The sequence below is a fragment of the Amphiura filiformis genome, chromosome 3, assembly GCF_039555335.1.
Source record: "Amphiura filiformis chromosome 3, Afil_fr2py, whole genome shotgun sequence".
Taxonomy (NCBI): domain Eukaryota; kingdom Metazoa; phylum Echinodermata; class Ophiuroidea; order Amphilepidida; family Amphiuridae; genus Amphiura; species Amphiura filiformis.
The window spans coordinates 32270350-32286246 of record NC_092630.1 but is presented as its reverse complement, the minus strand read 5'-3'; the positions used below and the strand labels follow the sequence as shown (position 1 = coordinate 32286246).

The following is a 15897-nucleotide window of genomic DNA, read 5'->3' as shown; positions in this document are numbered from 1 at the left end:
GATATTAGGCTTTGCATCGCACATGCATCATCATCAGTCTCATTCTAATATATATTTTGTAAATTGATCACAAGCTGACATAACACATGACATCATCATTGCATTTCAGGCAGTGCTACTAGCAGACATTTTACCAACACTCATCATCAAGTTAACATCTCCATGGTTTGCAGACAGAATACCTTATGAGTAAGTTTTTAAAAACTTGTCTTCACCACAATTAAATGGTGTGTATATTTGGTATAACTGCTGTTTCTGTAAGTTTTTCATGGAGATTTTTTTTTTCAAGTATAAAATCTCCAAGAAATTGCCTTTCAGGACTGTGTCATCATCATGATCATCTTCATGATGACCTTGTGCAATATTTTGTATTGCAGTCAATTTGAGTATATCATGGAGGATTTTGATGCACTTGCCATTTTGGTTTACAAGGTGGCAATGAGCTTCACTTCTCCTTCTCCTGCTTGCGATTGAAACATTAACAGCAAAAGGTAGTCAGGTCTCAAGTTGAGCAGCCTATATTTAGTTTGTGTCGATGTCTGCCAGACCCCACTGTTTCACTGATATAGTCCAGAATGGCTTTGTTGTTTTGCTAAGTCACTAAAATGGACTTGTTTCTGATAGAAATAGAAATACATACATTATGAGAACAAATGAAGAAGATGGTCTTACACAGTGTACACAGCTACTGAGTGTAGCACTGATCACTGATATACAATGATGCGGTGTATTGTGCTCATTTACAGACTTGTAGTACTCGAGTACAATACTGCGACTCGAAAGTACGAGTACTTTTTGGTACTCGTACTCGTACTCATACTGCGTGCATCAATACTCGTACTCATACTCAGTACTCATGACCAAGTACTCGTGACTCGTACTCGTACTCATGGTTTGGAATTTTGCTGTACTGCGTGCTCGTACTCGTACTCATGTCAATCTACTGTTACTCGTACTCATGAAAAAATACTGTACTCGTAGAAAATACTCATGATAGTTTTCCTGTAAGTTGTTACTATCAAACTATCACATAAGATCTGACTGTATTTTCTTGTCTTGCCCATTCAGGCCCTACTTGAATACCTGGGCCCAACTCCAATTTTTTACAAAAATGAGTTAGACCCACCATTTTATTGCCAGCAGACTGTTCTTCCTTGTGTGTGAAAGATGAGCCAAAATCCACTATCTTAATAGTCTTCCACATACACTTAATCATGGTTTTCATGGAAGAAACCCCCAACTCCATGGAGTTGGGCCCTTCTTCCACAAATATAGGCTTAAAGAGGAATTTTGTTCATCCATGCACTAGCACTTGCAGTATATTAGTGGAAGAAGGGCCCAACTCCATCTCAGATAAGATCGATATTACCGTTGCCATGGAAACATTATACATAATTTAGAATGTATGTAAAATTGTATGTTCTTGTATTAAAGGTCCCCTGAAGATGAAAACATTCTGTCTATAAAACTTTTCCAAATATTAAGTTTTTTCTTAATATCTCAAAAACAGTTTGGATGGAGTTGGGCCCTTCTTCCACTCAGGTATTCAATTGTACTCGTGCTCCTACTCATACCTAAGTACTCGTACTCGTACTCATGCATCAATACTGTACTTTCGTGCACTCGTACCCATGCCTAAGTACTCGTACTCATTACTCATGCTTTATAATTTTGCTGTACTCGTACTGCATTACTCATGGCCAAGGTACTCATACTGTACTTTCGTACTCAGAAAAAGTACTCACACTACAAGTCTGCTAATTTATAGTCCATTTGGCTTCTTTAGCTGCATTCGACATTGGCATGTGATATTAAAGCAAGGTTGTGTATCTGAAGGATGCAGTCACTTTGTGCAACTGACTGCATCGTGCACTACAGATGCACCACCTGTGATCAAACCTGTATCACATGCGGATGCTACTGTATCAAGAGATCCAAATGGACTGGTTATACCAATGTCATACACCTTTGCCTCTGGCACAGTGCACTTTTGAATAATTATGATTTACGCATACATACAACATGTTACTTATTCATGCCTGAAAAGAGATTGTTTTAAAATATTAGCCTTTTATGTTCTTATAATCACCTATAATGATATTGGCCTATGGGCTGGCTGCAACATTTTGCACATGAGGAGACTGGGGGGAAGGGTTTTGAATCAGTTGACCAGTAGCGTAGCCAGCGGGGGCAGGTGGGGCAGAGTGCCCCCCTGACAAAAATGAAAGAAAAAGTGCCCCTCTGACAAAAAAAATGAGAGAGAAAATCAGGAGGGCAAAGGAAAAGAAAAGGGCAAGGAGCCCCTTTTCTAGCAAAATTCAGGGCCAAAATAGCTACGCGCGCACATTGTTACAATAAAGCCCTTTTTAGCTGGATAATGGGCGAAAATAGTGTAAAATACCATTTTTTTTTTTTTTTGCGCACACATCATCCCAATAAGGCCCTTTTCGAGAAGCTCGAAGACATACAGTCTCTGCTGCCACTGCAATTTTTTTCGTCTGTCCCCCCAAAATTTTATTTTGCCCCCCTGACCAAGAAAGCTGGCTACGCCCTGCAGTTGACCCCCCCGCCTCGCCCCACCACCACCACTGTCTGGCAATAGTGCTTCAATTCAATTAATGAATTTGTACTTCTGTAACATCACAAACCTATCAGTTCCTTAAAAACACACCACTACAGCATATGTGACCCTTCGCCACAACTGAGCCCGGATGTCGCTACAGTGAAAATTGGCTTGAAAGGTCATTCCGATGAAAAATGAGATTTTTAAAGATTTGAAATGATTAATATGTTTTCTTACACTAGTCCAAGTTTCATTGCAAAATATAGAGTAGAAACAAGTAAAACACCTCATTTTCTGAAGCTTGTCGTTCTAAAAATATTCCTAAAATTGAGTAAAAAGTGTTATAGAGCGTCGAAATGATCGTGAAATTTGTCCACTGCTACGAAAAATTCTATCGTTCGAGTGCCGCCATGTTTGGTATTGCCGGAAAGTTTGGTGGTAATAGCATGTATGGAAGGTAATGGTTCCTATGGTCAAAAGTTGTAAATCATTTAAAATTGGCAAATTTTGAAACCCCTGACTTTAAACTGTGTTTTCTCGGTTTTGCGTTTTGAAACCGTGACACCTTTGAACAACCATAACTTTTCTTCTAGATATGCTATGAAGCTGGTTGAAGTGTTTTTTTAAAGCTTATGGTATGGCCTTTGCAAGTATGCCAAAACCTCAAAATGGTCTAGGGGCGACATCCGGGCTCAGTTGTGGCGTGGGGTCACATATGATTCGCATAAATGATAATGACAATGTAATTGTTCTTTTGTTTTGCAGTATTCGTGTGGCATTTTGTATACTCACAGGTGTTACATGTTTTGTTCTTGTATCTTTATCACAAGTGGTTGGACTCACTTTATTAGGTAAGTTAAGGGATCTGGTAGGCGGCGAGTGGCATGATTGAGCCGGCAACTTGTGAAACCGCCCGGCCATATGGCATTTTCCATATACCGTACTGACACAAGTATAGTCCCCGTTTTTGGGTGAACATTTTTCAAAATTGGGGGTGGGACTAGACTCGAATTTCAAAAAAAAATATTTTTTTATTTTTTTATTTTTTCGGTTTTGTAGTGTCCCTGGACCTAGACCTAAATGCTACAATCTCTGAAAAAAGTCCTTGGAACGCTTAGTACACTCTGTCGAAATTCCGTGCAGAATTTCATATGATCATGGAAATGACGTATATTTTGCCTGGGAACAAGCATGACATCTACAACAATGATTTACCCTTCCCTCTCCCCATCAATCAATGTTGGAACACATTGGGAAACCGCTGAAGACTTTGGTATTTCTCAACATTACACGGGGGAGAGGGGGTGACAGTTTTCCGTTATTTACACGCTAGCGTTTCAAGACTTTTTTCGTTGATTGTCTCTACCGAATGCAAAATATTTCATCTAAATTTAGTTTTTGTGTCATAACTCAAAAACGGAATGTCGTATGAGCTTCATATTGCACACGATTTGAGAGTGGATTATATGCTTTGAAATCATAACAAAATTGTTAATAAAGAAATTGGTTTATTTAGGGAGTGGTCACTGAAACCATCCCCTATGCTAAACAACGCACGTTTCGTAATTATGGCTCTAAACTGCTCTAAAATGTCATTTTTGTCCCATAACTTAAAAACAAAATGTTGTATGAGCGTCATATTGCACACGATTTGGGGGTATATAATATCCCTTTGAATCACAATAAAATTGTTGATAAAGATGTTGGATTATTTAGGGAATGGTCACTGAAAACACCTCCTATGCTAAATTACACACATTTCGTAATTATTACTAAAATCTTGTGTTTGTCTCATAATTCAAAAACACTACAAATATAGTTTTAAAAAAATATTACAATGTTTTGCAGCATGTTTTCCAAAATGTTTTTGAATTTTATTACAACGTTCTGTACCCTTTATAATATAATCCAACATGTAAATGTTTTCTGTAAAACTCTGTGTTTGCTGAGTATAGGCTTATCCGAGCGAATCAGAAAGATTGTGATGTAACAATTTGAAACAACTCATTTCTGAATATTATTTATAATAAGATACGCTTTTACGGTGAGAAAAAAAAAGAAAAAAAAGAAAGCAACAATTGAATACACTTAAAGAAAAAAAATAGACCACCACGGGGACTCGAACCATTCACATCAATGAATAGTCAAAAGATTACCAGTCGAAGGACTAAGCCGTTGCGCCACGCTGCCATTTCGCAATCGAAGTAATCAGTTTTGGTCTTTTATAGTAGTCAGGTATCGGGGAAAGTGTAAAGCTGCATAGTGCAAATGGCAAAGTGGATCAGTTTACCATAATGACAAAATGGTCCAAAATCCACATTTTGTGGTTTTAGGCCGTATCTCATGGAGCCTGACGTTCGTTTACCTTGGCTACACCAATTGAGAATGTTTGAATACAAAAGGAATGACAAATTGATCGCATTTATGACATTTGTTAACAGTTTGCCATTTTGAATTGAAATAAATATCTATACGTATATATTAATATCAATGCAGGGCAAACTGCTCAGTATGCACGCTATTCAATGCAGCAGTTTACCATTACAGATTACCATTATGGGTTTACACTTTACACCCTTTGACTATTAAGTGTTTTAATTAAGTGAATCATCGCTAAATTATGCATTCATTATTTTCAATGCTTCTTTTTTCTTTCTTTGTATTAAAAATAAAGAAAGAAAGAAAGAAAGAAAGAAAGAAAAAGGAAAGAAAAAAAAAAGAAAGAAAGAAGGAAAGAAAAATGAATGAATGAATGAATGAATGAATGAATGAATGAATGAATGAACGAAAGACATTTGACATAAATAAAAACATGAACGTGGAAAAAGGTTGAAGTGACCGCTTATATGTTCAAATTGCAAGCAGCTTAATCACGAAGCTCACGTGGCCGAGTGGTTAAGGCATAGGTCTTGTAAACATGAGGTCCTGGGTTCGATTCCCAGGCGGTATTACTTTTCTGTTTCATTTATTATTTGCGACGGTGAACCCGGTGAAAATATTTGTTTATTATAAATACATGAAGTATACATTTTTGATTTATTTTTTCTGTCTTTCTTTCTTCCTTTCTTTCTCTATGTTTGATTAATTAATTAAATTATTTCTTTCTTTCTTTCCCAAAAGCCCCCAAATGAAATACTTTGCGATTTAAATGTGATCTTATAATAGTCCTACAAACTCCCTCCGCCCTACCTCACATACATCCCACGCCCAACACCTCGCACGCACACACCCCCACATTATACACACACCCCATACACAAAAATGTGAAGCACAAATCTGCTGAAGATAGTTGTTACATCATGTCAAAAACAAGTTAATGCTATCTACTGAAGATAGTCGTAGTTTATTATTGACTTCCTTACAATCTTAACGTACATGCGGTTTTAATATTTAATTAAAACTCATTTTTCTGTTTTAGTAACGTTCGTTCACCTATCTGACAAGTGCTATGAAGGTGAACTTTAAATATTAATTTCAAAATAAATTAAACAACTCGGAATCATGCACCTTAGAGCCGCGATACGATTTCTCGGTTTTGAGATATAGCATAAAAATTTCATTAAATGCGTGTATAGGGTATGGGGTGTTTCAGTGTCCACTCCCTGAACCAACCAATTTCTTTATCAACAATTGTATTATGATTCCTAAGTACATGGTCTACCTCCAAATCCTGTGAAATATGAAGATCATACAATATTCTGTTTTTGAGTTATGGGATAAAAACGACATTTTAGAGCAGTTTAGAGCTATAATTGCGAAATGTGTGTATTTTAGCATAGGGGGTGATTCCAGTGACCACTTCCTAAAGAAACCAATTTCTTTATCAACAATTTTGTTATGATTCCAAAGCATATAATCCACTCTCAAACCGTGTGCAATGAGAAGCTCATACGACATTCCATTTTTGAGTTATGAGACAAAAACGAAATTTAGATGAAATATTTTGCATTCGGCAGAGACAATCTACGAAAAAAGTCCTTGGAACGCTTGGTACACTCTGTCGAAATTCGTGCAGAATTTCATATGATCATGGAAATGACGTATATTTTGCCTGGGAACAAGCATGACATCTACAACAATGATTTACCCTTCCCTCTCCCCATCAATCAATGTTGGAACACATTGGGAAACCGCTGAAGACTTTGGTATTTCTCAACATTGCACGGGGAGAGGGGGTGACAGTTTTCCGTTATTTACACGCAAGCGTTTCAAGACTTTTTCGTTGATTGTCTCTACCGAATGCAAAATATTTCATCTAAATTTCGTTTTTGTGTCATAACTCAAAAACGGAATGTCGTATGAGCTTCATATTGCACACGATTTGAGAGTGGATTATATGCTTTGAAATCATAACAAAATTGTTAATAAAGAAATTGGTTTATTTAGGGAGTGGTCACTGAAACCATCCTCTATGCTAAACAACGCACGTTTCGTAATTATGGCTCTAAACTGCTCTAAAATGTCATTTTTGTCCCATAACTTAAAAACAAAATGTTGTATGAGCGTCATATTGCACACGATTTGGGAGTATATAATATCCCTTTGAATCACAATAAAATTGTTGATAAAGATGTTGGATTATTTAGGAATGGTCACTGAAAACACCTCCTATGCTAAATTACACACATTTCGTAATTATTACTAAAATCTCGTGTTTGTCTCATAATTCAAAAACACTACAAATATAGTTTTAAAAAAATATTACAATGTTTTGCAGCATGTTTTCCAAAATGTTTTTGAATTTTATTAAAACGTTCTGTACCCTTTATAATATAATCCAACATGTAAATGTTTTCTGTAAAACTTGCGTTTGCTGAGTATAGGCTTATCCGAACGAATCAGAACGATTGTGATGTAACAATTTGAAACAACTCATTTCTGAATATTATTTATATATGAATATGAATGAATCTTTATTTCCATAATAAAAAACAACAAAATACAAAGAAATTCAACATCATAAAAATAAAACAAGACAATTATGGAGGAGATGATCGAAAGGCCAATAAGGCCAGCATTGAACATCCCCTTACAGAACTAAATTAATACAACAACAAACAAGCATAGTATATTAAGCCTATCACACACGAACAAAAACGGGGCTCCAAGAACTAGTTGTAAAATGAGATTAGGTGTTTTTTATATTTGTTTCGAAAATGTTTGATTGAGTTTGCTACTTTAAGGTTATCGTTCAGGGAATTCCATAACAGTGGGCGGTAGTCCTGATTGAATGATCAGTGAATACTTTCTTGTTTCTTGTTTGATTATACTTATTACTGTTTCTTGTGTGATAGCTATGAATATCGGATCGTTTTAGAAAGAAACTGTCAAATGAACATGGCAGTTGTTTAATAGAATATTTATACATGTATACACCTAGTTCTAGTTTGAATATATCATATATATTGAGCATATTGAATTTATGAAATAGTGGTCCAGAATGGCTTCGATAATGGCTATTTGAAATAGTTCTCATGGCCCATTTTTGGAGCAAATGTATTTTATCAAGATATGTTTTACATGCATTCCCCCATGTAAGTATACCATAATTAATATAAGGCAAGACAAGCGTGCAATAAAAAGCGTGTGCAAAACACGCCCAGGTATAAAAAATTTCAACTTGTTTATCATACCTATATTCCGTGAGATTGTTTTTGAGATTCCGTTGATATGGTTTTTCCATGTGAGATTTTCATCGATAATTACACCTAAAAATTTGGTTTCGGTTACCCTTTGCAAGTTTGTACCATCCAAAGTAATATCTCTGTTTTCTTGTGAATTATTTATCGAAGTCATTCTAGGGGTACCCATAATCATGTAATTAGTTTTACTAGCATTTACAGAAAGTTTGTTTGCTTTAAACCAGTTACTCACTTCGGATAACTCTTTATTTATTAATGACATTTGATTAGCAATATCATTGCTTGAGTATAAAATTGTCGTATCATCAGCAAACAATACAAAGTCTAATATATTCGAGGTATTCGTTATATCATTTATGTACAAAATAAATAGTAAAGGACCTAATATTGAGCCTTGAGGGACTCCATAAATTATACTTTTATATTTGGAATTTTTATTATTGAAGTTCACATATTGTTTTCTATCACTTAAATAGCTCTTGAACCAGTCATAAACAATTCCTCTGAATCCAAAATGTTCTAATTTATGAAGTAGAATACTATGGTCAATAGTGTCGAAAGCTTTTGATAGGTCTAGAAACACTCCTATAGTAGTTTCATCATTTTCTACTGCATTATTTATCTTATCAACCAGATGCATAATTGCCATTTGAGTGGAATGATTGGCTCTAAATCCAAATTGTTTATCATTGAGAATGTTATTATTATTAATAAATTCAACACTTCTATTAAAGATCAATCTTTCAAGGATTTTGGAGAAAACCGGCAGAAGTGATATAGGTCTGTAATTTGAGAATATCTCGGCATCATCTTTTTTATAGATAGGGATTATCTTAGCTAATTTTAATTGGGTAGGAACATATCCTGTTGACAAAGACAAATTAAAGATTGCTGTAAGAGGTTGAGCAAGTTCTTTAGCTAGTTTTTTACAACAAAGTTTCCTATGTCGTCATGACCTGCGCTTTTATTCTGGTCGAATTTGTTGATTATTTTCAAGATCTCTGATTCAACTATTGGTTTCAGAAATATACTGTTTTGGCATGGTTCACTTAGATAATCTTATAATAAGATACGCTTTTGCGGTGAGAAAAAAAAAAGAAAAAAGAAAACAACAATTGAATACACTTAAAGAAAAAAATCGACCACCACGGGGACTCGAACCATTCGCATCAATGAATAGTCAAAAGATTACCAGTCGAAGGACTAAGCCGTTCGCCACGCTGCCATTTCATAATCGAAGTAATCAGTTTTGGTCTTTTATAGTAGTCAGGTATCGGGAAAGTGTAAAGCTGCATAGTGCAAATGGCAAAGTGGATCAGTTTACCATAATGACAAAATGGTCCAAAATCCACATTTTATGGTTTTTAGGCCGTATCTCATGGAGCCTGACGTTCGTTTACCTTGGCTACACCAATTGAGAATGTTTGAATACAAAAGGAATGACAAATTGATCGCATTTATGACATTTGTTAACAGTTTGCCATTTTGAATTGAAATAAATATCTATACGTATATATTAATATCAATGCAGGGCAAACTGCTCAGTATGCACGCTATTCAATGCAGCAGTTTACCATTACAGATTACCATTATGGGTTTACACTTTACACCCTTTGACTATTCGTGTTTTAATTATGCGTGAATCATCGCTAAATTATGCATTCATTATTTTCAATGCTTCTTTTTTTTCTTTCTTTTTATTAAAAATAAAGAAAGAAAGAAAGAAAGAAAGAAAGAAAGAAAGAAAGAAAGAAAGAAAGAAAGAAAAAGGAAAGATAGAAAAAAGAAAGAAAGAAGGAAAGAAAAATGAATGAATGAATGAATGAATTAATGAATGAATGAACGAAAGACATTTGACATAAATAAAAACATGAACGTGGAAAAAGGTTGAAGTGACCGCTTATATGTTCAAATTGCAAGCAGCTTAATCACGAAGCTCACGTGGTCGAGTGGTTAAGGCATAGGTCTTGTAAACATGAGGTCCTAGGTTCGATTCCCAGGCGGTATTACTTTTTCTGTTTCATTTATTATTTGCGACGGTGAACCCGGTGAAAATATTTGTTTATTATAAATACATGAAGTATACATTTTTGATTTATTTTTTCTGTCTTTCTTTCTTCCTTTCTTTCTCTATGTTTGATTAATTAATTAAATTATTTCTTTCTTTCTTTCCCAAAAGCCCCCAAATGAAATACTTTGCGATTTAAATGTGATCTTATAATAGTCCTACAAACTCCCTCCGCCCTACCTCACATACATCCCACGCCCAACACCTCGCACGCGCACACCCCCACATTATACACACACCCCATACACAAAAATGTGAAGCACAAATCTGCTGAAGATAGTTGTTACATCATGTCAAAAACAAGTTAATGCTATCTACTGAAGATAGTCGTAGTTTATTATTGACTTCCTTACAATCTTAACGTACATGCGGTTTTAATATTTAATTAAAACTCATTTTTCTGTTTTATAACGTTCGTTCACCTATCTGACAAGTGCTATGAAGGTGAACTTTAAATATTAATTTCAAAAATAAATTAAACAACTCGGAATCATGCACCTTAGAGCCGCGATCGATTTCTCGGTTTTGAGATATAGCATAAAAATTTCATTAAATGCGTGTATGTTAGGGTATGGGGTGTTTCAGTGTCCACTCCCTGAACCAACCAATTTCTTTATCAACAATTGTATTATGATTCCTAAGTACATGGTCTACCTCCAAATCCTGTGAAATATGAAGATCATACAACATTCTGTTTTTGAGTTATGGGACAAAAACGACATTTTAGAGCATTTTATAGCTATAATTACGAAATGTGTGTATATTAGCATAGTGGGTGATTCCAGTGACCAATTCCTAAAGAAACCAATTTCTTTATCAACAATTTTGTTATGATTCCAAAGCATATAATCCACTCTCAAATCGTGTGCAATGAGAAGCTCATACGACATTCCATTTTTGAGTTATGAGACAAAAACGAAATTTAGATGAAATATTTTGCATTCGGCAGAGACAATCTCTGAAAAAAGTCCTTGGGCACGCTTGGTACACTCTGTCGAAATTCCGTTGCAGAATTTCATATGATCATGGAAATGACGTATATTTTGCCTGGGAACAAGCATGACATCTACAACAATGATTTACCTTCCCTCTCCCCATCAATCAATGTTGGAACACATTGGGAAACCGCTGAAGACTTTGGTATTTCTCAACATTGCACGGGGAGAGGGGGTGACAGTTTTCCGTTATTTACACATAAGCGTTTCAAGACTTTTTTTCGTTGATTGTAGGATCATTCATGGTTGACCTAAAAATAAAAAAAATATTCAAGATGTTTTTGTATTTTTAATATGAAAATTGATAATTTGTATTCATGTCATAGTCTATTAATGATTTCAAAATGCATTGAATTTGAATGCATTTTGAAATCATTAATAGAATATGACATGAATACAAATTATCAATTTTCATATTAAAAATACAAAACATCTTGAATTTTTTTTTTTTTAGGTCAACCATGAATGATCCTAGCATTAAGGTCTAGGTCCTGGGACACTCCAAAGCCGAATTTTTTTATTTTTGGGGGTGGGACTTTACTCGAAGGTGGGACTATACTCGCGTCAGTACGGTACTCGGTTAGTTTTGTGGGGTCCATTATCGAACCCCAACGGTTTTAGCTTGTATTTATATTATTTATTAACATAGGCATATTTGTTTGTGATATTTCAAGCGTTTTAAAATTTCAAAATAATCCCATTCAATTACACGGTTGACAATGAAAATTTACTGAATTTAGAGAATGCAATACGACCACCACCTGGGATCTGGTAGCAACATGTGCAGTATTTTGAGAGCACATCAGACATATCAAATTGCATTCTGAATATGAAGAATATCCTTCTGATAATTTTTATTTTTTGAAATTCGCGATATAATACACATTTTAATTAAAATGGATATTTTTGACATTTAACAGTCCTCAAAGTAAAATTCTTTAATCTATGATATTTATTTAAAGTATATGTAGCTGGGAGGAAAGCAGATGATCAGCGAGTCTCTTTGGTCAGTTGGCTAGAGCTTCATGCTAGTATTATGAAGGTCACATATTATATTTTGTAATTCAAGAGTTTAGCGTTATTTGCGACATATGTAAATGTATGATATTTTGACTTTTTTTAATTGCAGGAGTCGTGTTTGCTAGTATCAGTGGTGGTTTGGGTGAATTCACCTTCATCAGTCTTACATCTTACTATCACAAGTAAGTTTTGTGTTCTTTCATTCATCACTATACATTATAATGTTTATGCCTTGGGAACAGATAATCAGAGAGCTATGAAAGCCCAGCAAGCTGCATACATTGCTTGAGGTTGATTCAAACATGGCTGCTGTTAATGAACAGAACATGTGAATATTGAATAAGAAGGGGATGGTCAGTCTACTCTGATCACACTTTGAAGAATGCTTGCAAAACCAGTTTTAGTTAAAGCCATATTATAACATTTGCTGAGGAGAACGCCCTCAAAAAAATTTTAAATTCTGGTTTTTACACAATTGTAATGTACTTTAGTCACTAAAGATACTCTGCAAAAATCAAGACTTTAGGTGCTGTAGTTTTGTCAAAATCCAAGATTTTGAATAAAACGATGGAACCGGCGTTTTATTATTACGATGGAAATATTAGTCAAACACGTATGCACAGTACGTACACGGCGTGCGGGATACACATACACACACAGCCCGAGGATCGTACCGTATTACAACCGGAAGTAACATGCATGGGCGCTAGTAGTAAATTCCAATTATCTATGCTTTACCTCACTTGTTCGGCTCAAAATTAAAAGGGGACATATCTGACAGTAAAAGCTAACATTTTATGGAAAATAAATACTAATCTATTTTTACAGAAATGTTATAATATGGCTTTAAGAAGAAGAAGGAAAAGTGAAGAAAAAACCCCTGTTAATTATGGTTTTCGGGATGCATGATATTATGCCTTCACTTTGTTCCCTCTTTACAGGAATGTTGTGTCGACTTACTCATCAGGTACAGGTGCTGCAGGTTTATTTGGAGCACTTTCCTATGCAGGTCTCACCATGATTTTATCTCCCAGAAACACTCTGCTTGTCATGCTGGTTATACCAGTCTTGGAAGGAATCAGGTAAGAATGCAGTCATTCAATATTATATTTATATGCTGGTTCCTTGTGATGCTGTGACTAATTTCTTCAAATATAATTATGCTATAAGGATTTATGTATAGGTCACCCCGGTCATCCGGGTACTTATTTTACATGACGCTACAGTAGGCTACACGTACGCTTTTCAACTAACAATAGACCATGCAGCTGAGCGACTACTTGAAGACTTGTAGCAGAGCTCATTCAGTTGTTTATGTTCTGTTTTGACCTCGAATCGAGCAAATTTCTCGGCCGATTTCGGTAAAATAAAGGTTAAATACTTGGCGAAAATTGCATTTTATGTTAAGCTGAACACATGAACATGTAGAGGAGAGTCTTTATTTTTGTTGTTGGCTGGAGGCCCCATGTCGAGAAGTTATAGAAATGGTAGTATTTTGGCCGATTTGAAAAGGGACAAACCACAGTCTAACTACAAATTTGACTTCTGAATCTGATTTGTTGTCAACGGAGGTCAACGGCTTGTGACGTCACTCCGGGGTCACCTATACCTAAATAGTAATGTTTGTGAAGAACCTTGATTTTATTATATAAGTGGATATTCAAGTGGATATTCATGCTTTGTGGTAGATAAAATGATTAAAACTTTAGCACTACATTGTTTTATGATCACATGGAATGTTTTCGCTAGGTCGACTAGCGTCTTTAGCAGATGATTTTATTGTTTCACCCAAGCCGGAGAAGTTGAAGCTTCCATTCTTTTGCAATGGATGTATGGGCAGTTACAAAGCCCATGTTCAAAGTGAATTATTATCCTGATATTGAACAATCAGTATCAGCACCATTTATTTCAAAATAGCAAAAGTTTTGCTAGATAAAATGATTGTGTCAGCCTGTCAGGTCAATATTAAGGGGATTTATTAAGGGAAGGGGTATGAACGTTTGGACAGTATTTATTGTGGGACATTAGAGCACATCAGCCATATCGAATTGCATTCTGAATACGAAGAATGTCCTTCTGATATCAAATAATTTTGAATTTTTGAAATTCTCAATGTAATACACATTTTATGGCAAATGATTCAAAATTTATATAATTGAAAATTTTGACCTTTTTATTGAAGATATGGATTTTTTCCCAAAACACCAAAAAAATAGGTCTTTTTGGGAAAAAATCCATATCTTCAATATGAAAGGTCAAAATTTTCAATTGATCGTCGGCTTTTCCTCCCAGCTACATACACTTTAAGAATATATCATTAGATTTATAAAATTTACTTTGAGGAATGTTATATATCAAAAATGTGAAAAATATCAAATTTGTTTTAATTTGTCATAAATTTTGTATTATATCGTGAATTTAAAATAATGAAAATTATTTGATATCAGAAAGACATTCTTCGTATTCAAAATGCAATTTGATATGTCTGATGTGCTCTCATATCCCACAATCCCATATTCCAGATCCCTTTAGCTGCTTGAAATTATTTATTTTCTTAACTCATGCTTTAGTGGTATGAATACAAAGTCAATTTTATTCAAATTGCTTGATAATTTCATTGTTTTCATACAGCTTCTGGGTGATTCTTGACAGGAAGACATTTGCCAATCTTCCTCGTCCTTCACGAGATGATATAGAACCTCTTCTAGATAATGAACCAAGACGTGTGGAAAATAAACTTAGTGTTGACAACAAATTACAAGCTATCAAGGTAAAATTTACACCCACATATATGTGATGTGATCAAGCAAAATTAGTCCGAAGTCAGAAATATTGATTTTGAGATTTAGCCCAACAGAGGAAATATTTCCTGTTGTTTTGGAAACTCTTTAATTGCTCATATCTTTTGAACTGGTTGTTCAATTTCAATGGGGTTTTCTGCAAAATGTAGCTTTACAAATGCTTGTTACAATCCAATAAGAAACTGAATATTGAATATGACTGACTTCAAACTGATTTTGCTTGATCACACCACATACCACCAAATATGGACAGAAATGTAAATGTTGAGTTCCATTTGACTTACCACAGATAAGTTATGCTTTTACTGCTGAGAGCGGACTGACCCTCTGTGGATGTTATTTAGGTTTTCTTGCTTTTTATGATGTTTCACCATCAAGATGACCATGGTATGGTACTTTTGTGTCCAATGTCACATTACGATTTGTCATATGTGAGCCATCACATCAAAAGGGACCTCTTCGCGGCACTGGGCATTTTGAGATACAGGCCGTTGAAGTTTACACATACTCAAAATTATGTCCGATGTTGATTTTTCAATTTCTACATAAACATAAACTTTGAAGTGGATATTTTAAGAAAATCAATATGAAATACCCAGAATATTAATAAAATTTACACAAATGTAAAAATAAATTACCCATGTCAATTCACTTCTTATGTAAACCTTTATTTTAAAACCGGTTTTTCTCAAAACATTATTTTCAAGTTTGGGCATGTTTCTATTTGATTTTTTGATAATTTTTTGGGAATGGCACATCTGATACCCATAAAAATGGTGTCATTTTAAAGCTAAGATAATCAGCTTTC

The 15897-nt window shown here is 34.8% G+C and overlaps 1 protein-coding gene across 1 annotated transcript in view; it reads left to right on the top strand.

Moving 5' to 3' along the window:
• The window catches only part of LOC140148387 (battenin-like), a 34612-nt gene that overhangs the window by 6313 nt on the left and 12402 nt on the right, over positions 1 to 15897 (top strand). The window contains exons 6-10 of the mRNA XM_072170315.1: positions 110 to 189; positions 3329 to 3414; positions 12398 to 12470; positions 13230 to 13370; positions 14920 to 15058. Coding sequence (XP_072026416.1) covers positions 110 to 189; positions 3329 to 3414; positions 12398 to 12470; positions 13230 to 13370; positions 14920 to 15058 — 519 coding nt within the window. The remainder of the gene's footprint in view (positions 1 to 109; positions 190 to 3328; positions 3415 to 12397; positions 12471 to 13229; positions 13371 to 14919; positions 15059 to 15897) is intronic.